This window comes from Hydractinia symbiolongicarpus, chromosome 5, assembly GCF_029227915.1.
Source record: "Hydractinia symbiolongicarpus strain clone_291-10 chromosome 5, HSymV2.1, whole genome shotgun sequence".
NCBI classification, from domain to species: domain Eukaryota; kingdom Metazoa; phylum Cnidaria; class Hydrozoa; order Anthoathecata; family Hydractiniidae; genus Hydractinia; species Hydractinia symbiolongicarpus.
This window is the reverse complement of record NC_079879.1, coordinates 12,267,399-12,294,770: the sequence shown is the minus strand read 5'-3', so window position 1 is coordinate 12,294,770 and position 27,372 is coordinate 12,267,399. Positions and strand designations below refer to the sequence as shown.

General features: G+C 35.0%; 2 protein-coding genes across 2 annotated transcripts; one reads left to right on the top strand and one right to left on the bottom strand.

Annotated features, from left to right (window-relative positions):
* The first annotated feature begins 7,269 nt into the window (after positions 1–7,269).
* LOC130644811 (palmitoleoyl-protein carboxylesterase notum1a-like) lies at positions 7,270–16,659 on the top strand. Its single transcript, XM_057450563.1, has 12 exons — positions 7,270–7,516; positions 11,039–11,205; positions 12,214–12,266; positions 12,419–12,520; positions 12,612–12,672; positions 12,861–12,922; positions 13,079–13,184; positions 13,286–13,474; positions 13,984–14,078; positions 14,225–14,390; positions 14,814–14,861; positions 15,804–16,659. The coding sequence occupies exons 2-12, from the start codon at positions 11,039–11,041 to the stop codon at positions 16,090–16,092; spliced, it is 1,338 nt and encodes a 445-aa protein (XP_057306546.1). The 5' UTR covers positions 7,270–7,516; the 3' UTR covers positions 16,093–16,659.
* Positions 16,660–17,527: 868 nt separating this feature from the next.
* Positions 17,528–19,846, bottom strand: LOC130644810 (traB domain-containing protein-like). The gene has a single exon (XM_057450562.1). The coding sequence runs from the start codon at positions 19,411–19,413 to the stop codon at positions 18,043–18,045; it is 1,371 nt and encodes a 456-aa protein (XP_057306545.1). The 5' UTR covers positions 19,414–19,846; the 3' UTR covers positions 17,528–18,042.
* Between the last annotated feature and the right edge of the window lie 7,526 nt (positions 19,847–27,372).

Below are 27,372 nucleotides of genomic sequence, written 5' to 3'. Positions count from 1 at the left end.
AGCTATCAGCCAAATATTCCACACATTCCCTCGGCTTTCTGTGAAATCTTTATCATGGTTAAAATTTACTTTCGTTAAGGCTTGTTTTTATTTAGCTTTATTTTTGCTCACGAGATTTTGTTAAAGCGTGCGCACTTAGCAAATATTTCTAGTTTTAAAAATGAATAATGTATCATGCAAAAGAAAACTTTAATGTTAATTTTACTCTATAGTTGCACTGTTATCCAATTCCACACGCAGTTTCTTAAAATTAATAATAAACGAAGATGGGTAATTAGTGATGTATTATTTATCTCTAAACCAAATATTGTTATAAAAAAATACAAGATTACGTAGCTAGTACATTTAGGACACGGCCTCGAAAATAGAAAATGTACTGTCTACCACAATCAATGCGACTATAAAAACATGTTAGCTGGATGCAGTCAGGTTAATAAAAACATCAGCATTTTTTCCCTTTCACAACGGTCGACAACACTAAATGTAACATAAACCTAGGCTCTGCTTTTAAAACAAATGGAACTTAAAAAAAGAAAACCATACTAGGGCCGTAATATGTCACCATACAAGAAAAGATGCCAGAAATTTGATTTATTAGCCTCACAGGTTAGAGACATAGCAAAAAAGCAGCTGTTTTCAATACGACACAAATATTATCCTTAATGATATATTTCAAAGTTAAAGTAATGTTCTTGAAAAGATTTGAGGACTAGCATGATCTCCGCAATCATAAAAAAAATTCCTTCTCATCCAGCACAAATGCAACCCAACTTTTAATTGTTTTTATAAATGAAACATTCAAGCATAGGTCACTCTCAGTTAAATGTGCTCTAAAATTATTTAACTTATCAAGCCATAAATATCATTAACGGGTTGGATCATGACTTTGAATAATGCCACCAAAAAGGTAAGAATAAATCAACAGCATTTTCTCCTTTTTTTGCTTTGAATCATTGATGGAAACAATTTCTTTTTGCTTAACCACACCGTACGAATTTGCTATGTATATCAAATATTTAAGTTGTTCAGGCTGGAACTATTTATTTGCCATTGAAGGAGCCATCCACGATTATTTTGAAACTCTGCCGCTTTTTCAATCGAGAAAGCATTCTATTGTTTTGAATAATCTCAAAGGAGAAAAAAGACGGGGGAAAGGAATGCTATAAAAACCATTCTATTTTTGAATGCTTTAAAAAGATTTTTTACAGAAAAACATTTTTGTTGTTGTTGTTGTACGTCGTGTAGAATCAAAAATCAGGTTTTGCTACTAATTTTAAAAAATACGGCATTTTGTAGTAAAATTAACCTATTCGTTTTAATTTTCTTTGAAATCAAAATAAATTTTGCTTTAGAAACAAGTTTTTTTTAAAAATGCAGCATAATTTTTTTTCCAATTGCTATTTCGATTTTTTTACGGGAAAAGAAATGACTCTTGGGAAATGCGCACTCAAGTCAATGATATTATTCTGTGAGACTTTCTCGAAAAATAATTGCGTTTTGGATAATTATAAAGCGAGATCAAGTTTGTCTCGATTAACATGCGTTATAAATGAAGAGTTCTCCTCAGTTCTGTCTCGCATTCAAGATCTATTTTTTTCTTCCTTTCTGTGTATGGTCCCAGTAACGAGCGGTTGATAGAGAAGAAGCGTTAAATTCACCACTTTTCATAAAGGTCTGTGTAAAATTAATATAGACTAATAGCTAAAACATGTTTGATAACAATTGAATATGAAAACACTATCTTTTGGCTGACAAAAACACGTAAAATCATGTAATAACAAGAAATCTTGCAAATGCACTTCGAATTTGTAAAATATTGAAAATGAAAACCTTTCACCAAAGAAGAGGCTGAGGAGCTTAAGTGACAAACCTTTGAATGATGCAATGGCTGCATGTTTTGTCCAGCCCGAAGAAAAACCAGAAGTATTAAGTGAAGAAGATTTATTGAAACAAGAGATAATTGATTTGAAAGAAGAAAATGTACCTTTGAAAAATAAAGTTGAAAATCTAAAGTTAAAGCTACAAAATTGTGAAAAAAATCATACAACTATGAAAACATATTAAAGGATAAAAAAAACTTTTTAAAATCATAAACCAGCTTAGAAGCTGAAAATTGTAAGATTTTATATAAGCTCTTCTTAATTCCTGCAGATAACTACTCAAACATGAATGACCTAAAACAAAAAATGCACAAGATACAAATGACTTTGTCTTAAAATCTCCTGATATTGTTAATAAGAACCCCACAGATAAAAACTAAGGGCCAGCTGTACTTGTTGAATGCTAGAAACCAGTTGTTTTTTTTTTACTTGACTTGGCTTAAAGTAGGTTTATAGCCTCAATCATGCATCATGGCTGTTCAATGTTTCAAAGTCAACAATTTCACGTTACATATAAACTCGGTCGAATTTCTTGTACTTTACCCTTGGCTTTATTCCAAGTGGGGCCTCAAAGAAAATTATCAAAGAAAGCATGCCTGATAGTTTTTAAAAAACCTACCTAAAATCTCGCTGTATAATAGTCTGTACAGAGCTATCTTGTCAACGACCATCATATTTGGCTAGTCAAAGTCACATGTACTTCCGCTACAAAAGTCATGTAACATATAAAAAACTTACTAGAATATCACCATCAGGAACAATAACAGAAAGGATGTGTATTAGACAAAGAAATCGAGTTAAAAAGTTTCGAAAGAATGAAATACCTCTCACGCTATATGGATCGATCAATCAAATTTAGCCCTAAATTAGCACTGATTACTATGAGAAAGTCCCATTGCAAACTAGACTTTGGAAATATACCCATATTGATGTTTTCTTTTTAAAAATGTAACACCATCTTTTTTATAAACATTAAAAATTTCATCCTTCAACAATTGCTTTGGACTCGTGTCGCTTGGTGTGGCTACACTTAGCTAATTTCAATCAGTGAAAGTTTGTTATCACCAATCAACAAACCATCAGGAGATTGCTCTAAGCCAAAGCAAGTAAGGCTGAAAAATCAATCCGGTTTTACGTATAGCTACTTTTAGGAAGTTAAATAGTTAAAAGACTTTTGTTCTGCCACGTTTTCGAGATCGTTTTCATGTTACATAGCTTTTTCGAAAAACATTGTATTAACCCATCTTTCATTGTGGCTACAGGAGTCTCAAAGTTTCTTTTTCGAATGTTGATTTTTTTGACATTGCTTGCTGTAATTCTTTTTTTACTTTCTGCCATCTAAAATTCATTTTTTTTTTTAACCAACAATTTTCGTTTTAATTTCTGGGCAGCTTTAAGGGTTTCTCGAAACATATATAAAATTGTGTCACCATTTAGAGTAAATCAAAACACCCCTATTAGTAGGAAAGCAATCACTGGTTTTAGGAATTTGTGAGGTAGGACGACCAACGTTAAGCAATCCTGAATCATAGAAAACTGAGTGCGAGGGAAAACATAATTTAATTTCGAAATCTGAATCAAAAACAGCAAGTTTATAATCTCAAACCAACATAATATTCTCCATACTTTTCTCTAACGAGAGAGTCGACATCATATCGATAACATGGGCAAAACCAATTTTATTATCTTTATTACATAGTTTTGATTGCAAATTCTTTATTTTATTGCAAAATTTCATTTTTGTTTTGATTCAATGTTTGGGTCATAAAGTGTTGAAGGACGGGCACATTTTTTATTGTCTGCGAGTTCTCCCAACTGTCTCTTTTTACTAGTACAAGAAACTTTTTTTGGGTATACATTTTTTTACTCTGCTACTTGAAAGAGAAAGACCATCACATGATTGTAGTACTGATTAAATACCTAGGCATTTTGCTTTATTCTAATTTTTTATGGCGATCTCATATAAACTCAATTCGTTCTAAACTTAAAAGGGCTAATGCCATTCTTTCCAAACCCTGTCATTATTTCTCCAGCAATGCTCTTCGCCAAATATACTTTGCTTTCTTTCAATCCAAGCCTCAGGTTGCTGCCATGTTCTTTGACTGACATAATTCTGACTCTTCAAAACAGGCTTTACTTATCATCACTTTCTTATTCAAGTCTCATGCAAGTCACAACCTAAAGAATTCAGGCGCCACAAGACCGTGGGCACGAGGCTGGCGTCTAGTGCTAGGAAATATTTCTTTAAAACTGTCAGGCATAATCTCCATTATCGTCATTTTAGATGGCTATATTGGGATGGAGCCTATTAAAAAATACATAAAATTTGACCAGTTTGTAATGTAACATTAAACTGTAAATTTGAGAATTGATCAGGCCGGTCTTTGGACACAGTAAAAATCGTAGATAAGCAGCTGTAGCTAGCACGTTTTTGTTATTTATGTTCTACTTCTAATAAACAGAACGAAAATTAGAACGAGAAATAAAAATTGGTGGTCACGCAAAAAAATCTAATAATTACAATGCAATAACTTATCAACGTTTTGTGGGACCAGATGCAAAAAGTTTTATGAATGACGCTGGCAATGAAGTTCCCTTTCCTTTTTATTGATGACACGGCGGTATTCTTTATAGCTAAAGCATTGTGTAAATTCTCGCAAATTTCAAGGAAGATCGCTGCCTCTTGATCTAGTGTCGTGTTTATCTCAGTTAATGTCCGTGTTTAAACCCTTTGCAAACAAAAATCCTCCCGGTCTATAGATAGTGTGACCAATGACGTCAAACATTTATTGACGTCACGATACAAGGTTTTTTACCCCACCCAATTTATTGGTAAGCTGAGTAAGTTTGCCAAGTTTGTATTGATAAACGTCATATTTCGATTTAGTCCTAATCCCATTTCAATAAAAGAAGACAACACCTTGATAAATATGGATATAGTTTGACCATGCCGTGAGTAACCGATTAGAAAATACCCATATGATTTGTTCATCATGTGTTTTATAAAAGGATAGACCTATTTCTATCATTCTAAGTAATGTCTTTTGCTGCCAAGATGTCTTGCCAAAAAGCAAAAATAATCATTTTGTGATAAATAGGGGTCCTTCTTTTCAAAAAATACAAAAGTTAGTATATTTAACAAAGCCCGCCATTCCCTTTTGTTTTATATCATGTACTAGCTCTGAAAACACAACCGTTTGCAATGATCAGATTGGCAACAAAAGTCTTCTTGCTATAAGTAAAAAAATATTTATGAGAATATTTCTTTTCGGGTGTACACGTCGTATTCAATGAATACGACAGATTGAATGTAACAGACAAACAAGAAACATTCTAACTTTATTGACTCGATGTGTTATATACGTGTTACTACGAAGTCTTTATCTTTTTGTTGATGCAAAAAGGCATAAACTAACAATTTTGAGCAATTAGAAATATGAGGATACAGGGCCGACGATTTAGATTTTAAATCGAGGGTGGTCTAAAATTAACGGCTAACATGGTGTGGAATGTACAAGCACGTGTGAATGACAAAGAGATAATCCTCAAGGTTTTATTTTCTAAATACAGCGAAAAAATTTTTGTGTCGGAAATTGGATGTTCTCGCCCCTCAGAGCCGTGGACCCTCCGTTCTTATTGCGTCCTTTAACATATGAGGGCAGTTTTTAACGCATGTGCTACGAAATTTACATGAAAAAAAAAAATTAATAAAAAAATCCAGTGCCAATCTATAAACAGGGCTGTACTCAGATATAAACAATTCTTTACCGTCAGAAATAACTTTCTTATGAAAATAAATATTTACGATTCTTAGGAATATGTCTGTTCCTCATTTTATTCTGTTGTTAGGGAAGAATGCAACCTCATCCCCAGGGCATCTTGTATCTTTTCTGACCCCGGGACGGCGATACGAACATGGCCCTGGAGGAGGCTGCTCCGATATGAAACCTGATTGGCGCGGATATGTCAAATAATTATTGCGTCATACAAAACATTTTGGCGAGGCGGCGAGTCTGTGACCAACAGGAGGAAGAAGCTGTTCATATTAAAATGGCGGAGGTGTATCAGCAGTATCAAGTTTTTTTCAAAGTGAAAAATTTAATAAAAAGCATTACTAAGCAATGAGAGTATAAAATAAGACATCATAAAGTAATACTGCTTACATGACAATATTTCAATAGCTGGGAATGTTTAATAAAGCTAGAAAAGTAGCTAGCTAGCACACCATACCTAGCAAACTATCAAGATAAGAACAAAAGAAAGAAACTCAACTTGTTTCCAAGTGGCCAGGTTTGATTTGCAGCTTTTTGCAAAGAATGACGTTGCATAAAATTGCCACCCATGTTCTTTATAGACAAAATAATTTGGCACAAAATATCGAAAATGTTTTTTTCACAAAATATATATATACATTACGTTTTAAATTATATCAGGTTGTTATTAGTGGGCATGTTTTATTACCTTATATGCTTTGGTTACTATAAAAGATATAAAAAGCCAGTAGGTTAACCGTCTGAGCCATTTTATCATTAAGTGCACATTTATCCGGCCTAATTCTAGAAAATTCAAAGTGCAAAAGCTTCGGTAAAAAAACAAAGTTATTGACTTGAAACTTGTTAAGGAGTACTTTTAAACCTATCTGATAAAATATAATTTTACACGAGGCATAAAAAATTTAAAAAGCCATTTTGAGGAAGAGAAAAAGGTAGGAAGATTTTCTTAAACTGATTCTTGCTAGGCCTTTTTTAACACGCTATGAAGAAATTTCGGAAAATCGAACTCAATCAAATTTGATTGAGCGCTCAATCAGGCATATGGTTAAATCCAGGGTGTACTAAAGATGGTGGTAGATATTTACCAGCTCACCACTGTGATATATTATCTCAAGAGTTTTAATACAAATTACAAAGCATGTTCGTATCGCCGTCCCGGGGTCAGAAAAGATACAAGATGCCCTGGGGACGAGGTTGGAAAGAATGCTCCTTTGTAGCGTTACCTTTTCGAATCAAGGTGAACTGTCAAAAGTTCTAAGCGCGAGGTTAAATATAGCGTTCCTTGCGTGTGCATGAAGAAGTAAAGAAATAAAATAAGCGGTTTGCGGCTATTGCTTTCAGACTAACATTTACAAGCAATAATAGCTTTTTGTTTACAAACTTGTCATCCAAGAAAACACAGCGCTCTAATTAGGGGTCTTTTATGTTTAAAGAAATGTTGCTTTATTTGGAAAGTATCGGGGGATTGCGTTTAATGTTGAAATGCAACCCATCTCGAATTATTCCTTTTAAAACAATAAGTTTATCATTCAATAAGCAAGCTAACATTTATTTATTTATTTTTTAAAGAAAAACACGTTGTTTGGATGGCATGTACGCGTTTCTTTTCGCACTTGTCTTTTACAGTTCCGCTAAACTGACCTTTCGAGATTTGAGATATGTAGAGTTATTATTAATGCTCCTCTGAACGTCCCGTCGTGTGTTTTCTCATTATCTTGCGACCGTTAGTTTCTTTGTGCTCGTTCGTGTTAAGTTATTCAAATACGCAAAAGACGCGCACAACAAAAATAATTACTACATGAAATTTAATGATAAAGGACGACTGGGGAAAATAACAACCGTCACAGCAAAAAAATCTTCAAGGTATCTTCTTTTTTTTCTTCATGTTTTTAACAATGTTTGTCACTTCTGCAGAAACGAAATGTTTTCATTTTGCACTCTGTCTTCATGTTTCCAAGGTTACCCATGTGGTACGTTTTTTGTGTCTGTAGCGCGTTTCTTGTTCAAGAAAGGTTGCTAACATTGAATTTTAAGTCTGATTACTTCATTAATAGTCTGTCTGATAATATTTATTTGGTTGTGGTGTACTGCTATCTGCGTATGAGCACAATGCTGTAAGTTTAATCTTCATTTCAATGTGCATTGGATTTATTGTCATCAACTAGCGATAGCGTTTAGGTAAAGGCATGTGACAAGGTTATTTTAACATTTAAATCTAGCGTTAAATTTGTTTCCAAGAAATCTTAGCGCCGCAATACCCACTGGACATCCTATTTAGAGTGTCGGAAGAATGCAAGTCAAAAAAATGAATATCCGTATCCTTGACTGTTAATGCAATTATTACGCTGTCTAGAAGGAAGCATGGAGGGCATTTCTTCCCACTTCACTCTACTCTTTGCAAGCCAAATTTTTAAACCAACCTTATTTCATTATTTGAGGTATTTAGGAAAAAAATCTCATTTTTGTCGCAAATTTTTAAAATTCCAAAGCAATTTGTGCTTAATTAATGTAATCTTAGTGGTCTAAATTTCATATAAAGAAATTTGATATTGATGCTAATGCTTTTGATTGACAAGAATTTCCAAACAAGACTTATTTTTTTATTTAAGAAATTTTCGTTTTGCTGACTTTTCTATTTTAAATCATGTTAAAACTTCTCTTAACCTCTAAAGATAGATGAACGGATAGTACTGGGAAGAACACTTAGCTTGTATAGAGGAAAAACATTTTATTGTCTTTATAGATAGAATGTTTCGTGACAAAGATAATTTAACACCTATATGCCGACAAAATTAAAAATACATTTTTATTGTGATAAAAATACTTCAATAAACAGAAAAATCACACGATATTATCAAAAATCGCCATGTCCAAGATTTTGTCCAGTTTTATGGCTAATTATGAATTACAATAACTATTTCAATTTTAAATTGAATATTATTTTATTTTTTGTGTTTTCATTCCAATTTCCCCACGCTATGCATTGAAAATCTATTGTACATTTTTGGATATGATTGGAAAAAAAAATTGTTAAATAATTTTTATAATTATAAATTAGCTATTTCAAATAATTAATTGATTTATTATGATGTCAGGACAAGATAATTAACTAAAGACGTCATTTCTGTCATTCCGAGCTGTTACGTCATGAAATTCTTATTGTAGTAAATGCATGCCCGGTAGATCGAAGTTTTATATGTCAATATATAGTTTTTGCCGTAATAAGCAAAACGTTTTTAAGGATTGTAGAAAAGGAAAGTACAAAACTTACTATCATTACTTCTGGCAATACAAGCAATTTTATCCGCTACATTATGATTCAATTAATAAGAAAAAAACTGACAAAGAATTCAAAAAATTGCAAACAAATTATTATGCAAAACCATTTTAATTTAATAAAGTTTGAGCTGGATTATTCTTTATCAAGTCTTTAGCGGTTTGGAGTCTTTAGATATACTTATTTTTCATAAGAAACACTGTTCCACTCTGCCAGTAAACAAATCTGGTGATATGGGCGCGCCGACATAGCTAAACTCCTGCTAAACCAGGCTCCTGAAAAACTAAAGTTTTGTTGACATGACAAAGTTGTACAAAAAGAGAGTGGAGCATGTCAAATTGTAATTTGGTACGCTTGATGCATTTTGAAAGTGATTTGTATACAATATATTATATTTTAATGAATCTAATAAATTGTTTTTTCTATTGACATCAAACCTTTAAGATCCACACGACTACCACAATTTTTGGGTTTTTTTCTTATGCCAAGGGTACATATTTTTGAGTGTAGCATCTAATTTCAATTTCAACACTACAGCACTCCAACACCACTATTATTTCCGGTTTCAATTTCCTACGTTGTACGTTTTGGTTTAAAGTTTTAATTTCTGACAACGTTAATCTATTTATCATATATCGTGTTTTAATCTTAATGTTTTTGCCACACTAAGCATCCGCACATATTATACGTTATTTTGAAAGAAAAGCCAATTTGTAATATTTGATTGGAGTCGAAATTTTTAAACAATACAAAAAAATAAGTAAATAATGCTAAAAGAGTCAGAATGTTTCTTTCAGACCACATTTAGCAACATGGTTGTCATGGCAACTCCCAGAAGTTTTTATAAGTCACCTAGTTTTAGCTCTGTTGAAGCCGTATTGTGTGGGAGATGTAATAGAAAAGTGAGTTGGTGGTGGAATCAATAACTCGCACGTTTATAGACACTATGCTTCTTCTTTTTTTGATAGGGAAAAGTGATTAAACTTTCTGCACTCTCTACGGCCAACACTTATCCCTAGGAGCTGGATAAAGTTAAATTTTTTATCTGTGATTTGAGGCGAATAAGTGCGAAAGAGGTGTTCGTACCTTCTACCGCCATACTGAGTTTTGAAGAAACCGCGAGGAAAATGATTTGTTTTTCTTTTCGTTAATTTATGCATACAACAGTGCAAAACGATTTGTTTGTTATTCTAATTTATGCAAGCCTCGTTTCAAAACCTTTTAAACCCTGTGATGCTTTTGTTCTTGTGCCGACGTGGTTTGATCACGAAAGTTAGACGAGGTTAACTTATTAAAAAACCCGAGAGGAACATTCTTATCCGATACGCTTCTTCAAATAAAAAATAAAAGAACAACACCACTGGCTACTCCGCTTTGTAGTGTCTTTGATGGAATGATCTTTATAAGGCGGTCAGACTCACTTAAAGAAAAGTTCATAGCTTCGCAAATCTATTCAAATATGCCGTCTCCTGGTTATTTTATGATAATATCAACACGTAGCATAACACGCCGCAATGACTGTCAATACATTAGTATATAATACCACTGCGTTCTATGTTTAATTTTAGTTTCTAGAGGTGTGAAAAGCGAGAGGGGCTCAGTATAAGGAGTGTTTTTATTTGCAGTCATAGAAAACAAGAAGATATAAAAGAATAATGAAAATGTATAAACATGTTCTTTCAAATATGTGTATATTATATAATAATTCCTGTAGGTGTCGTTTTTAAATTAGTTACTATTTTTCAACCTAAGATCCGTTAATTCTTTCGCGAGGTAAATATTACGTCGTATTTTTTTTGTTTGTTTATTTGTTACGTTTTATGTACAGTTCAAATAGGCCTTGAGGCCAGCAGTTAAAAATAACTCGTCAATTTAATGCGCAGGTCATTAGTGAATCTAATTAAAAGAACCACATAAAGAAAGCCGGATTGTACTGGCCAGACCTTTTATAACGTCAGCGCGCCTCTCGACAAGATTTTTTTCAAGGACATGTCAATCAAAAAATAAAGGCTTAATTAGTCCCCCTATTACATAAATAGTGGAAAGTTCTTATTTATACTTTTAAGCGATCAACACAGTCGACATCTGACAGAGACTTTTTATTTCAGATGTATATACATATCATTTTCGTGTTGCTCATGGTTGGTGTTGTGAGAAGTTTACCAAGTCAATGTTCTTGGTTGGCTGGCGAGAAATGCGTGAAGTCAGCGCTATCAATGAGCAGGAGATATTTGTCCGCATCGCTCGCTACATGCAACGACGGATCGTCTGCAGGGTATGTAGAATTTTTGTTTTGTTCTTTTAGTTTTTAAAATTTGATAGAATAAAGTTAAAATTTAGCCTTAAAATTTCAGTGTACAATTCAGAGCAATTTTTCAGAAACAGTTTTTTAAAGTTGAATTTCTTAAGGATTAACAAATAAGTACGCTTTTTTCATATGTATGATAGGATGGGAATACTCGGTGTAATTAACGAAAGAAATGTACTGGCAGATCTTTTTCCAGGCTCTATTCATTTATTCTCTTATCGTTCAGCAAAATTCTGCAAAATTCTCACGTCCCTCTTTTGTATTTTTATACAAAAAAAAGATCGCATGGCGATGGGATGCCGATGACATCAATACCTTCAATGGTTTTGTTTTCTTTATTACAAACATAAAAATTTCCAATTAAAAATTCTAAGTGTAGCTGCTTTCTAGATATGCTAACCTCCTTCCCGGAGTTCTTTACTGTCATATGATGGAAAAAATAGGCAAAGAACTCTGACAACGAAGGGGGGAGGGCGCCTGTCTTGGTCCAGAAGTTAAAAAAAAACTCGTGGATTTATTAGTAATAAATTTTAATTAATCAATAAATAATTTGACAAATCACCAATTCATTTTTCCAATCTCCTTTTCAAAATACACGTGAAATAAAATTGTTTATTAAAAAGAATACAACTGTAAAATCACTTGCAGACAACCAGGATATTTTTGAAGATGTAATCTCCACCATACGTTTGTTTTTCACAGTTCAGATAGTAAAATTAAATAGATATTCGACTAACAGAGAGTGGAGAATCACAATACAAAAAATATTCACCGCGTACGTTGTGAAAATTTATACTTTACATCGCTTTTCTTTGTTCGTGTTACAAGCATCACGTTTTGTTGCAGTGTTTGTACATCAACCTTTGTACATCTAATTACAAGATTGTTGTTAAAAGGAAGTGGTTACGGCATTGAAGCTTAGGTATTCAATCAAACATCGTGGCGCTTTCTTCACACGCATTTTCTTTATTTTAGATACTATATCCGGAGAGAAAAAGAAAGTAAACTGTGGATCGTATACTTGGAAGGTAAACTTTTTAATAGAACGGAAAATCTTTCACTTGTAAAGAAAAAAAAAGAAATTTCTTATTAACCGTAACGTTAATGTTAGGCGTAATTTTCAGTTTTAATTGGGTTCTACTCATTGTTATAGGATAACACACAATTCGGTATATTTTAGGCGGTTGGTTTTGTTTCAACGAAAGAACGTGCATGCAAAGATTTAATCACTCGAGTATCTATTCTATGACGTCATCTAAATTATGGCCCAAGCTCAGACAGGGTAGGATGATTTCACTATCTTCATTTTCACTATCTATATGTTAAAAAAATTGTGTTATCTAGTGTCATACTGAATGTTCATTTATTTGTAGGTGATGGTCTGTTAAATGTTCACGCTAAACATAATCCACAATTCCATAAAGCAAACCACGTGTAAGTATGAAGTTAGAGTAGTAAAATAATATTTAAATAAAACAGACCCTTAAACCACTTCCTCCACGCCTAACCCGCTACCCCAATAACTTTATATAGTTCTGAGCAAACGTTTTTGTGTCTTTACTGGCGTATTTTGTAAAAATCAAGCGCCGCAAATCTTAAGATCATGATCTTTTTTTTGATAGGTATGTGCCGTATTGTTCCAGTGATTTTTGGATTGGGAACACAACGCAGACGACTTCTAAAGGTAATTGAATACAATACTTCCATGATAATGTTTCGGTACTTTATCTTATATGATTCAGTCTTTTTGTCATAAAGTTAAAAGATGCGGTGAAGTATAATATTAGCCATTTGGAAACACCATAAGGAAGTTTAACAAAATTGTTTTCACTTGTTTTAGGAGTAAAAATAGGTTTTCAGGGCGCACATATAATAATGGAAGTCATAAAAGATTTGTTGAAGAATGGATTAAAAGATTCATCAAGATTGTTTTTTGTTGGAAGTAGGTAAGAAGTCACCATTTCTTCACATGTGAAATGACGTCGAGGATCGGACAAATTTTTTCTTACATTGCATAAATCATGACATGGTGATAATTTTTTTATAGTGCCGGTGGTATAGGAGTATTACAAAACATCGATCGAATTGCAAATTTTCTGAAGAGAAAAAAACTTAATATTGATGTTAGAGGAATGATTGATTCATCGTGGTTTGTGGATAATGGAATAAGTACAAACTGTGCTTCTTCTAATGTTTACGAATGCCATCCACAACTGATGTTTAAACAAGCAGCAAGGTTAGTAAATGAAATTATCAAAATATAATTAGCTTTGCCCTTACTGCTCCCAATATCTTCGCACTGTTTACGTCCTTTTTCATGCACACATGTGTTGTATCCTTACCACTTATCCGTAGATATCGTAATTGTTTTATAATCAAAAAGATTTAGGTTTGATTGTAGTTATACTTTTTTTTTCGTTCGTTATTCGACAATTTCAGATGGAGAACCCTATTCAATATGATGGAAACATTACAATGACAAAATCTGAGACAATTAAGGATAGCTCTATATCTTCAATGCGTGAAACAAAAATAGATTGAGATTCTGCGAAATATCTAGAGGAAACATTGTGCAGTGGAGCAAAACACGCGCCCCATAAAGTCCGAATAGTACAAATTTTGTACCAGATTTTCTTATCTTAAAGTTCATTTTTACATCAGAAAGAAACTAGGTGCCCTGGGGATGAGAATGCATCATAACCAGAAGTATGTCCTTTCATTTAAATTACTTTTTGTGTATTTCAGTTATTGGAACGCTGTGGTTGATCATTCATGTGGTAAGAAGCACGTTGAAAAACACAAATGTTTGTTCGCCCTCAATGCTATCGAGCATATTAACAGTAAGAAATCTTTTGATTAAAAATGGTCTAATAAATTTAGAATGTATGTCCCATTGAACATCAATATCAAATAAGACTGTATTTGCAATGAAGGACTTCAGTTTGTTTTGTAACAAGAGCTAATGTTTTTTTTGTTTATTTTTTAGCTCCAATTTTCGTTTTTCAATGGATTCATGATACGGCTCAAATATTAGCAGATAACAAAGATTTAGAATTGGATCCAAAAAAAATTTTCAGTTACAAATACAAACAATATGTGAAGAAACTGGGAGAAACTTTGCGAACGTCGTTAAAAGACATAAACAGTAAACAGTACGTATATACTTTACTGGGCGTCCAGTCGCCGCCCACACTTAATGCCACTAGGCGTCCTGTTCACGTCAACACTTTCAGCTTTATTTTTTGAATGTTAAAAAACTTTTTTTTCGACATGAAGTGACAAGAGTACCTGTTTCTATTCCTTTTTAAGTCTCAATTATATTCCCGCAAATTATTTAATGGCTTTCGAAGAAATAAGGAACGTTAGCTTCCTTAACATTGCAGATCTACATGTTTGTTTTAAGTAATACGGCTTGAACTGAACTAAAGCCATTTATTTACTGATAACGTTATTCGTTTTAGTTTCGTGCGGTTGTGCTTTGTTTTTACCTCTGATTTTATTATTTTCTCGTTAAAACGTACGTGTGTTTGCAAAATATATTGTTGTCGTTTTCAAAACAAACATTTTCTTTTTAGTGGAATCTTCGCGGCTTCTTGTATCTCTCACACGGCTCTAGCAACAAGGTAAGTGGTAATATTCAGACGAGAATTTGTAAGCAAATATATGGAATGTTTTATTTGACATTCCAACCTTGCCCCCCTGGGACTATTGACTTTTCTTGACGTAGGTTAGAAAACTTTTGGCTTAGCAATCAGTATGAGCACATATTGTTTGAAAAGCAACTTTATTCAACTTTATTCTGGGCTTCTTTTTCGCTGTCTGACATCTAATAACTTTAATATTTTTACAAGCACAAAGTTATGTTCGGGGAGGGAGGGGGAGGGGGGCTGCAGATTTGCGAACTAGGCTGAAGCATTTGAGTTCGGGAATTTTTTCCAGAAAAAATCATATTCCTATCTGTGCAACATTTTCTTTTTCCGACTTTAAATAGAATTATTTTTTGTTCTTTTTGTCATCAAATCCAGCAATTTAAGATAAATACGGGGTTTTTTTTGTGCACGGTCATGATATTATTCGAAATTGTTTGACCGTCTGCTTTTTTGTCTTCAATTTTTTAATCACCTGATGTAAGGTCGTAATGAAGTACCTTGATATATGAATAAGTTGCATCACAATAACTAAATTAGGAGGGTAATAATAGAACATAATCTTGGCAAGCGTTTTGAAAATTGCAAAATATACCGGAAGTCTCAAGAGTGTGTTGACGGAAGTAAATGTACAAACAAGACTTCCACCAACTACTTGCATGTGTTGAAGCTCATTAAGGTTATGCAGACCTCAGCGTTTTTCTTCCTTTTCTTTGTCCTTTTTGTATAACTATATACGAGACAGGACTTGAAATCGTCATTAGGAACGTAACCCTGGGGGCGAAGTTTTAGTAATACAAGTTTTTAGCGGTTTTGAAGTTGTTTTACATGATACGTGGGCGCATGCCCTATAAAGTAAAAATTATTGAAATATAAAGAGTAACAAGTAATGCTAAAAATATTTTTTTTTCTTTTCAGCGAATCATTAAATAAGATCAAGATCGAGGGGAATACTTTGAACGACGCTTTGTATTGTTGGCTAGCTAATAATAAACGAAATCACCGAAGCAGTGCGCCATGTAAACAGAGACTTATAGACACTTGTAAACACCCCCATTGTCATGGTAACTGCCCTGTAGTAAGGAATCCTATGACGGGTGAAAAAATCATTATGAAGACACCTTCCAGCGGTAAAAAACTTCCGTTTGATATGGCAAAAATGGATTTGGACTTAATTAACCGGCTGCTTACAGAGTTTAAAGGTTAAACAAACGGCGATGTGTTGATATCCATACAATGATAAGCCATGTAAGAAATCCAACACGGTTCGTACTTTATCCAACCTGTTATGGTGAGGAGATCGAGGCTGGTAAACTCCCCGCTTTATCACGTTTGTGGTGTGATTAGAAAGTTCCAGGAGTTTATAAGAAACCTCATTAACATGTGAAATAACTTGAGTAAAAAAAGAAAAGAAAATTTCACCTTTAATATATCATTTACGCAAATATTTTAATATATATCATTTATATATTATATATATTATATAAAATAATATTTAATATAATTTAATAAAACGAAATAATTATTTTTTTATTGTCAAAATTATTTCCAAATATTCATAACATCTTACGCCATTTTAGATTGGTTTAGAATTGAGAAATCTTCTTTGCTCGTCCGCGGGAGGACATAACACTTTGTAACAGCAAACGAAATGTTTGTGATTCACCTATTGATTGTAACCTTTTGTGATAATGTCGATCATACGTCCTTGATTTACGAAGTAGTTTTATAAAGATTTTTATTTTATCAACATATAATTCTGATAATTCTGGTATCCATTTCGTTTTTTGTGCTTACTTCACGTAGAAACCAATTTTTGCGTGCATTATTTTCGCAAAAAAAGGGTTTTGTGGGCCCCTGAACCGTTATTATGTACCGGCAATTCATTCCCTGCTATTAAATTCACCAAAAAGGTGAAATACTTTGGGAACGAGGTTAGAATAAAACACGGCAAAAAGCAGGTGATGAAAAAAGCATTATAATACTGGATTTGCTATAGAGAGACTTTTGACGGACTAGTGAAAAGATTGCGAATAACTTAGAAATGAATTTGGAATAAGACATTGCGAACGTCTATTCTGGTTTTAAAGTTGCGGAACTTAATTCTAATTGTCTCAGATTGTAAAGCAACAGTGTCACCAAACTTGTCCACAGATTGCTCTTACGGACTATCCCCCCCCCCCCTCAGGTATAAAAAAAGCGGAGAACAGACTAAGATTGAGGTTGCAGTTTCGCATTATTTAGTTTCGTCTTTTTTCCATTCACCTACCTCTATGATCTTAATTCCAGCCAGTACTTAGATTCGCGGCTTTAAAAAATTACATTTAGTCTTCACGGATATTAATTTTGCTTTCTAAGCCGTAAATACAGAGCTGGCAACAATTTGACCCTATCAAAATCATCAAAAAGACAAAATTCCTTGTAAAAGTTAGAAAAAACATTAAACTACATGTACCTCTGGATAGAGCTTAAGGAGAGGATGGCAAAATGGTATTACATGTAAAAATTACTTGTTGTTTAACGCTGAAAACTTCTTAAATTTGACATTTTACGCTGATGTCAGCATCCCTGTTTTTAATAAGAGAATAAAAAAGTTGTTTTGACAAACGGCTTGGCTTTCTATTTTACGAACTACATGTACGTCAAGTTGGTTTTCATATATTCTATTCATGTTTACAAAAAGGTGACCCTTTACTCCTGTAATACCTATTCAAATAAACCTTGATGTGTTAAATGATTTGAATGATTTATCTGGAAATTAAATATCCGCAGAAATGTATACGAATTAGGTCCACGCGCAATTACTCAAAATTGTTCGTTGGTGCGCGAGATTTAAAAAAAATTACAAAAGAAAACTATGCGTATTTCAAAACCCTTAATTTTACGGGGGAATTTAAACTTGCGCGATAATTAAAACACGGAAAACGTATTGTTCTTGTTAATATTGCGTAAAATTTCGCGAAATAGATATTTTCCTGCTGAGCGAAAAGCAGTATAAATAAGGTACTCTTCTATCTTTCTTTTGTGCAAAGCCTTTTAAACTTAATGGTCTAGCTTCCTAAACTGAACATATATTCCACCATTCTATATTTTCTAATATAAATTATTTTACAGAAAAAACAATTTACTAATACGAATAAAAAAATGTTGTATTAATTTAAGACTTCACCCAATTTATAACTGAATATACACCCCAACTAACAGCCGCGACCACCGCAGCTTTAAGTGCCATTTTGAATGCACGATTTGCGTATGAAGGAGGGGGCACTTCATTTAAAGCGTTCATGTCCACTTCTTTTCCGATATTTTCAATGACACCGTTCATATGACCGATTCCGACGACGCCAACAATAACTGGATTATAATCCGACCTAGATATACTTTCTACCGTCTTTTCACTGTTTTCTTCCTCGCAGCTTTTGCCGTCCTTTTTAACGACTCGTTCGTCTCCTGCTTCTTTGGATTGTTTCGCAGGCTCTTGTTCTTCGTCCTCAATATTCTTGCTGCTTTTATCTTTCTCTCTACTACTTTCACTGCCGTTGTTTAAATATATATACGCAGGAAGATCATTCTTCACCATGTTGGCACAGTGCACCAGCATTTGTGCCATATATTGATCGCGCTCTTCAACGAATACTCGAGACAGTTCCGGAAAGTCGCCAGTCATTTCAGCTAACATTTCAGCTATCATATCCTTTTGTTTGTATTTTTCGACGTCTTCTTTTGTGATGTTATCTTTCGAAAACAATAAATGCCAACCTAACTTAATTTTCTGAAAGACAGACAACGAAGCCATTGCGCGACCAAGCGTTGCTTGTATAGGTCTATCCCCCAACACTAATCGACAACCAGGGATCTCTTTGGCCTGCTTAGCTGCAACACGAAACTCTCCACCAGGAGCCATCCCCAACTGTTTCGTAATATGGGCTGACATACTCAACAACAGTAATTGCATTACGCCACTAATAACGCTTCCGCTATCTTTAATAGCCATTTTTAATTTCGCTAAACTCACATCCTGTGCAGCCTTCAAAAGTTCTTCTTCGTTGTATTTCAAAACACCAACACGACTTGGACACAACTCTACCATGACAACGTCGGGCGACAAGTATTGTATAACCCTTTTCACGTCGTCTTGACTTGCTTCACTGAAATGAGCAGTGCCCACAACATATATACTAGACCCAGTCTCCGTGACGACCTTTGTAACATTTTCTGGTAACGAAGTGTCCAGATACTCGCTCCTGTTTTGCAGTCTTGTGGAAAGCATCATTGATTTCATAGAACAGGCGTTACAACAGCATTGCCCTTCATTTTCATGCTCCATCGCCTCTGCTCTCATTTCTTCCGATACAGTCTCCCATGAATCTTCGTCAGACTCGCGCCTGCTACTAGCACTACCGAAGTCGTATTCGTTTTCAATATCACCATTTGTAAAGACAGAGTTATCGTCTTCTACTTTTTCCTCTTCTTCAGCGAAATGATTTGATTTAGGTGAGGACAATCCCACATCTTCTTTGTCCGACATTTTTATGTATTCTAAATATCTACAGATATAAAACACAACATGTAGCTTGAGTGCAGGCTTTTTTATAATAATACCTACATTATAATAATATCTGACCAGGCTGGTCGTTTTTTATTCCCTTATTGTTCTAAACAATAGACATACTGTTTTTAAGTCAAACTCTCACCGAATATACTTATAAAGCATATTCTATTAAAGAACAAGTGCGTGTTGGTTGGTTGAAGCAATAACATGTACAGAACCGTTACTCACAATCAATACAATAATGTTCTCAGGATAATACACATTATTAAAAAACATGGGCCACATCAAGAAATACCAAATTCAATTTTCAATGCTTTTCAGATATACTCTGAGGGACCTAAGAAGTCTCTTGTCAAATATTCTAAACTTAAGAATAAGTTCAGAAAAGATTAATCAAAATCAATCTTAAAAGATTAATCAATTCAAACTGGAAGTCATAGAATTAGCAAAAAAAGATTTAACATACAAATAACTGTAACAAATCATATTTAAAAGTATATCTTTAAACATAATACCCAAAGCAAAAAAAAATCTAGTCTTAATATAAATCTATAGAAAATTTTCCGACTCTTGCAAAAAATGTTTCAAGTAATTGAAGTTCAATCATCATTTTCTTCTAGCTCAAACAAATAAAAAAGAAGATTTAATCAAATCACACATCAAGTGTTTTAAGCATGCTTTCATAACAAATACATGCTTCAATCTATTGTGCATATCTTCATATTGCTTCTTTAAATATCCTTGCATGCAAACTTTTTCTCAAAAGAAAGGTCACATAAGACACTAACAAAAGAATCAGCTTTTATCCATTTAAATACTTCCCCCCTTCTATAAATTTATTCAAAGCATTGTGGTATACATGTAACTATGGATTAAAACACAAACTGAAATGTATCAAAATAAAGAAACAAAGAAAAAAACATGTGCTGTATTATATTACCAACCTTATAAATTAAACATTTTCATGGTAAACATGGCAAAAAGCAAATAAATAAACCAATACATCATCTTTCAATGGAATAAAGACAATGGTTCAAGAAGGATTTGAGCACACAGTCTCCTGCTTGTCAGGGAATTTATTGGTTTAATTTTTTATTCATCCAATGCCATTTGCCTAGCACATGCAATAGAAGAAATGAGGTTACTACTCCTTAAGTACAGCATCATGACCTTGCAAACTCAAGTTATGTTTGTCTGCAACTTTTGGAAAAGAAAGCCTATATGCATTTCAACATGGGTATTAAAGCTTACTAGCTAATTAGGCACTTGGTGAGTCACCTGACTAAGCTGAATTTGTTTAAAAATTTTGATAAAAAAAATTATAAAGACTATAAAGTACAAAAAATATTTTATCTTTGTTGTCTTCTGGCAGCCATTACACACCATGATTATTGTATACTTCACTTTATTTCTCTTTGGTCACAAAAAGAAAATCCACTATTAACACAAGGTTTAACAGTTATCATCATCACAACATTGTTGTTTAATGGCACATGTAGGGAAATAAATTCGCTTTTTGAAATTTTAGGAGCTTTATCACTGAGTGGATTTTCCAATGCTCACACAATATATAGCTGTACATAGTACGGTGGAAGTAGAAAAAGCTTAGAAAATATTGGTAAAAATCTTCATTGGTAAATATCTGTATCATTTAGAATGCAAAATATGAAAAACACTAAAATTAAAATTCCTAGTTTTTCTTTTTTTTTCAAAAATAAGTTGCGAGAATCTCAGTGTAAGTCACTTTGTTTCACTGGATTACAAAGAGTTTATCAACAATACTTTGTCAATCAAAACAAGAATTTGGCAGGGTAAACCTATCTTCATAGTGACAAAAACTTTAAGCCTTGTATCGCAATAGTCCTGCACATTACTCTGTCGAAAAACATAATGTAAAGAAAGGCTTTGTTTGATACAAGTTGATCGATAAATATAGATATTTGATTGTTGGTAATAGAGTCAAAGCAATTGAAAGCGTTGTTTTGCATTGTAGAAATAATTCAGGCAAATTTGGAAATAATTTGGAACAAGTTTGGAAGTTATCAGCAAAAACATGAATTTTATAATATCCTGGTATATATAATCTCACCCTATATATACCACCATCTTTAGCCAGTCTTCTGCTTCAGGACGGTAAATAATGACTGTTAATAGCTATGTACGCAGGTACCTATTTCTAACCTTTTTTAATGACAACTATTCCTGATCTGGGTTTGCCCAACAGATGACAACTCTTACCTGACTCTAGAAAGTGCACATAGGCTATAGAGACTTACATAGTCAGTAGAGCCACATCACCCATTTAAATATATGTTTATGGTGCCATATATGACTTGCTAATGTTTACAAAAGTTAGAAAAGTTGCAGTTTTCTTGCACATACCCGAGCATTTCTGTAGATAGATAGATAGCTGTGCATATTTAAAATGGAGCCTCACAAATATTGAGGGATATACCCTGTTATCATTCCCAGGAGGTGTCACGGTTTAGATGGGGAGTCCTAGAGTATTTAATGCTCATCTAACAGCCCACACATTGCGCCATCTCCCCAATTTCCCTCACATGGCTTGGGTTAACCTGGGGCTATGGTAACACTCACTTGCCCATATTGAATCGCCACCAAAGGGAATTAAACCCCGGTCTCTCTCACACTAAGTAGGAGAGTTATAACCACTACGCTACGGTGCCACAATTTCTGTAGGTGGAAGATCTAAACAACAGATCACAGTAATCAGAGAAATCAATCAAAAAAAATTTGCTAAAAATTGATAAAGTTTTTTAAGAAGAATTAGGATATAGTTAAAATTTAATTCAAGTTCCTCTTGGATCTTATGCTATGCAAAAACTATTTAATCTATATTAACAACCATTTTACATTGTGTGGGACGGGTTTTTCAGCTACAGTGTTCTCAAAGTAAAATCAAAACAACTACGTCACACAGAAAGTGTTCTATAGCTTAACTCTCTCACTTTGTGCAGACGACTGGGGTTCGATTCCCCCTGGTCCCATAGTCCCAAAAGCTAACCCAGCAGGACATGTGAGAGAAATTGGGGAGATGGCATGGCACAATAAATGGACTGTTAGATGTTGCAGGGAGTTATAGATGAATTTCTTTGTTTACATTTTCAGTGGTAAGCTCTTCTTTTAGCTCTGGTATCTGGGTGGCAGGAAAAAAGATGGGGGCACTAGGTGAAGCAAAGTTATTCAGTCCATTTTACCATAATACAGCATTTTTAGGGCTGTAAATTAAGTAGAATAAATCAGAAGGCATCAATCTACACTTGATAATAGTCTAACAGGGTATATCCCCTCGATATTTGTGAGGCCAGCCATGTAAAATATGCTAGGTTTCTCAGTTACAAAACAGTAAATGAAACTTTATTAGTAATCAGCTACCATAACAAAACCCGTTCCGTCACGGAAGGACTTGAAGAAAACTTCTTCCCGTCCCACCTCATTAAATTTGTGTACAGCTAACTAGACATGTTGTCTTGCACTCTGGACTACATCCTGTTGTTGTAAACATTTTTAAAATAGTCAGGGCTTAGGGAGGCAACAAGAGCGTTTGTCTTGTTTACTCCGGACGACCAACGTAAAGCTGTGGCATCATCCACAAAATCATTACAAAAGGCTGTTTATATGGAAGACAAGCCAGTCCCAGTCCGGCAGCAGGGCCAGCCCGTTTGCCGTGATCTTGTTTAAGTCCTATTTTTAAAGGAATTTAAAACTCCATATAAACAGTTAACAAAGGGGGTTAGGCGAGATGGTTTTTTACTATTCTCACGTAATTGAATTCTTTTGTTATGAAAATTATTTCTTTCTGCTTGGTCAAAAAACAAAATTTAATTTGCTACTTAGCTTTAGTTATAACCTATAACTAAGGATGTTGTGCTATGGTTATCTATTAGAATGAGCTGTAAATGCCGGATAATACCAGATAAGGTCAAAACCTTCTTAATGCATTTAGAAATGTAGTTACAGTTTTAATGGGTTTGACATTAGCTGATTAGTATTGTTAAGCCACTTTTTTACCTGTCCAAATATAAATCAATACAATGACATACACACATTTTTTTCGCTGTTTTCAAATCTAAAGTATTTCACTACTGGGGTTACCTTTACTGATTTCCTAATTTAGGTCAGTTTTCAAAGAGAAAAGTGTAGCCTGAATTGTGTTCTTTTTATAGGTCTAATGTTTGTAGGACTATTGTCTTTCTGTTGTTATATCTTTTTTCTACTGTTTGTATTCTTAGGTTTTTCCATCGCTTCCAGCCAGCACATCTTCTGGTAGCATTTCATCCGTCAAGCATCAGAAGAAAACCATGGAGGGAAATAACGCCCCCCAACGGAACCGGTCTATCCCATGCCCAGATGCGGTAAGCCTTTTTCACTGTTCTCAGAAGGGAGATCGGGGTGGAATCCGAAACCACATCGCCAGTGCATTGACTGCTACGGGATTAATCGAAACAAACGTTGCCCAAATCGCAACAACATTAACGAGCAACCAGGAGAGACAGGAGCCATCTTTTCACAAGTATCTTCAATGCGTTCCTAAGATCTTGCACTCGGTCATAGCATTTTTACTAAAGGACAATGGCGTAGATCCCGATTTATGGATCATCCAACTGTACTACTGGAGCTATATACACTTCCATCTGATTATAAACACTTCAAACGCAAATGTCCTAATGTAAGCTCTACCACGATCACAGCCCTTATCGATTGTGGTGCACAAGCATGCTTATGGTCGTTGCAGGAGTTTATCAAGGTTGGGTTTTCCACAGAAGTTGCAGCTAACAAATCACCAATATCGATTGAGGGAAGTATCACCATAAGATTGCGCTTGACTGCTGCAGAAGGCACTATAGACAACTGTACTACAATCGCCTATGTCAGTAAGCATGCTGAGGGTCTTACCTCTTGTTTTAGGCCATGAAGGACCTTGATGTCGTTTCTAAAGACTTCCCGAATGTCTCATCATCTTCACCAGATACTGTGCCAACTGAAATACGAAGTGACCTTCAATGGACCATAAATGCCGGCTGTTCGAAACCTTATGAACTCCCTGGAGAAACATGTTCGTGCCCACCTTGCACCATGGTACCGGAACTTCCTAAGAAACTTCCGTTTGAATGCTGTCCTGAAAACAACACACGCATGAAAAAATGACTTCTCGAATACTTATCTGCGTCAACATTCAACACGTAATTACTTTTATAACGCCGTTTGGAAGATAGAGATATCATACTACACCACAAGGTTTCGTTGGTTCGAGGGATGGCGATGGCTCTTGGATTTTGAACGCAAAGAACGTATTGTGGACGACACGCTCCATTATGATGATGACCGACGATGAAGTTCCTCCTTCGCATCGGTCAATCCGGTACTGTCCTTAATCCGGATAAATTCCAGTTTGCATCCAAGACGGTTGACTTCGATGGATTTCGTATACCTGACACTTCGATCGAGCCACTTCCAAAGTACATTGACGTTACTTGTAATTTTCCTACACCACAGTCGGCTACCGACATACAAAGCTGGTTTGGGCTCGTAAACCAAGTCTCAAACTACGCACAGTTAAGAGATGTCCCCATTTAAACCTTTCCTAAGCCCAAAATGCGTTTTCAAATAGACACCGGAATTGAGTCTGCATTCAATTCATTCGAAGGGATTATCATTAATGTCATACGTCATGGTGTGGAATATTTGATCCGTCGAGATTGACTTGTTTGCGACCTGATTGGTCCCGTCAGGGGATTGGCTACTTTCTCCTACAAAAGCACTGTTTGTGCGAAGTTTCACTCCCCGATTTATATGCTACTAGAAGGAAGATTGTACTCGCTGGATCCCGTTTCCTCTCACCTGCCGAGCAACGGTACGCACCGATCGAAGGCGAATGCCTTGCTGTTGCTTGGGGTTTAGCAACATCACGATATCCTTTTTCTGCATACGACTCATCTCAGGAACCATACGACTACGAGCACATACTCGCTGCTTCCATCTGCCACAACACATCATCCCTCATAAGCATATCCTGGGACACTATTGCAACTGAAATTTCAAAAGACCCAACTATACGTCAGCTTCGCGAATCCCTTGAAAACGGTTTCGAGGATGGTGACTGTACCCGTCGTGTCAAGCTTCTCAATTTTGGCAGTACCGCGACTCCCTTCATGTACTTGATGACTCAATCATGTACCGAGACCGCGTTGTCATTCCTTCATCATTGCGCGGTAGAGTGCTTCAGGTCTTGCACTCAGCACATCAAGGTGTATCAGCGATGGAATCTCGTGCCAGAGCTATCGTATTTTGGCCTGGTATGACGAATGACATTCAAGCAATCCGTCAAAACTGTAAATTGTGCAACCGAAACGCCCCTTTACAAGCAGCTACACTTTCTGTACCGGCTACTGTACCTTCGACATCGTTCGAATCAATCTTTACAAATTTTTTTGATTTAAGTGGTTTTCACTACTTGCTGGCAGGTGATTGTCTTTCCGGTTGAGTCGAAGTCTTCAAGTCTCCACAAAGAACAGCCCTATCGGGGGCTAACGGACTTATTTCTGCCCTCCATAAGTTATTTGCTACTTCTGGAGTTCCAGAGGAACAACCACATCTGAAGAATTGGGAAGTTCGTCATTGCGTATCATCAAATGGTCGAGCTGAGGTTGCGGTAAAGAAATGTAAACGTCTCCTAGTGGAAAATATTAATCCCAATGGATCTCTGGAAAACTATAGTTCCCTGCACACACTATTGCAAGTCTGTAACACACCAGATCCCAATTGTAATATTTCGCCAGCGGAGGTAGTCTTCAGCAGACTGATCCATGAAGCATTCTCTTTCGTCAATCGACAAGCCAAATTTTCGAACTCTTCAGTCCGACCGTCTTGGCGTGAAGCTTGGAAAAAGCGGGAGAATACTATGCGCCCTCGATTCTCTTGCACCTTGGAACTGCTGAATGATCACGCTCGCCCACTACAACCATTAACAATTGGAGATTGACGATCCATGCGAATTGTCTTTCGATCCTTCCTCACGATTTGATAAAGAATCGTCTCGCAAACACGATGTTGCGCCTCCTCCAGTAGTATTCGATGACGTGGTACATGCACCAGACACTCCACCTGATCCCCACCTGACAAACCACGACCCCATCGGCATGTCCATGCACCTTTACGATATGTTCCTGAATCCGAGACATGGAAACGTTGATTAACTTTTAGGGGAGAGAGGATATCTTTGTTTTGTTTTATTTATCCGATTGGGTAGCACTCGAACATGGGGGATGTAGGACTATTGTCTTTCTGTTGTTATATCTTTATTCTATTGTTTGTATTCTTAGGTTAACATTCATAAGATATATATTCATAAGTAAAATGAATGAGTTTTCTCCAATGTTTAAAATACTTTAAGGGTAGAAACTTTCGCGGGCCCTTTTGGGCCCTTTTCGCGAAATTTTTTTGCCTTTGAAAATTTCAAAACAACAAAACGCAAAAGTTTTTCGACAAGCAAATTTAAGGCCCCTCCCTGGAATATTTTTTTATCAAAAAAATCAATGACACATGGATGGACATTAATAATAACGTATATAATCTTTTTCTTTTTTGTCTATCAATCTATTACAGTAACTTTTGTCTATTTCTTTCTTTGTGAATGCTAATTTTTTCTATTTTGCAACTGGGAGTAAAGCCCTTACAAAATTGAAAAGGTTGGCAATACCTCTGTCTTCTGCAGGCTCAATATAACACGATAGAAGAATTTGAATTGTTATGGGGTAGCAAAATTCAGCGGTACTTTGGTGAAGATGAAGAAACCGATGACAAAACTGATTCTGAGTGGAAAGTTGCAGGGACAGGGTTAATGTCAAAAGAAATTCTCCTTTACCTCTCGTATCGGGGAGATGGTTCAATTAGTATCGGTTGACATATGAAGCC

Excerpts from the sequence above, each read along its gene's own strand:
- LOC130644811 (XM_057450563.1), top strand. The coding sequence starts at position 11,039 with ATGTATATACATATCATTTTCGTGTTGCTCATGGTTGGTGTTGTGAGA. Across the intron at positions 13,475-13,983 it reads ATGTTTAAACAAGCAGCAAG|TTATTGGAACGCTGTGGTTG; the intron begins GTTAGTAAATGA and ends TGTGTATTTCAG. Across the intron at positions 14,391-14,813 it reads AAAGACATAAACAGTAAACA|TGGAATCTTCGCGGCTTCTT; the intron begins GTACGTATATAC and ends TTTTCTTTTTAG.
- LOC130644810 (XM_057450562.1), bottom strand. The coding sequence starts at position 19,413 with ATGTCGGACAAAGAAGATGTGGGATTGTCCTCACCTAAATCAAATCAT.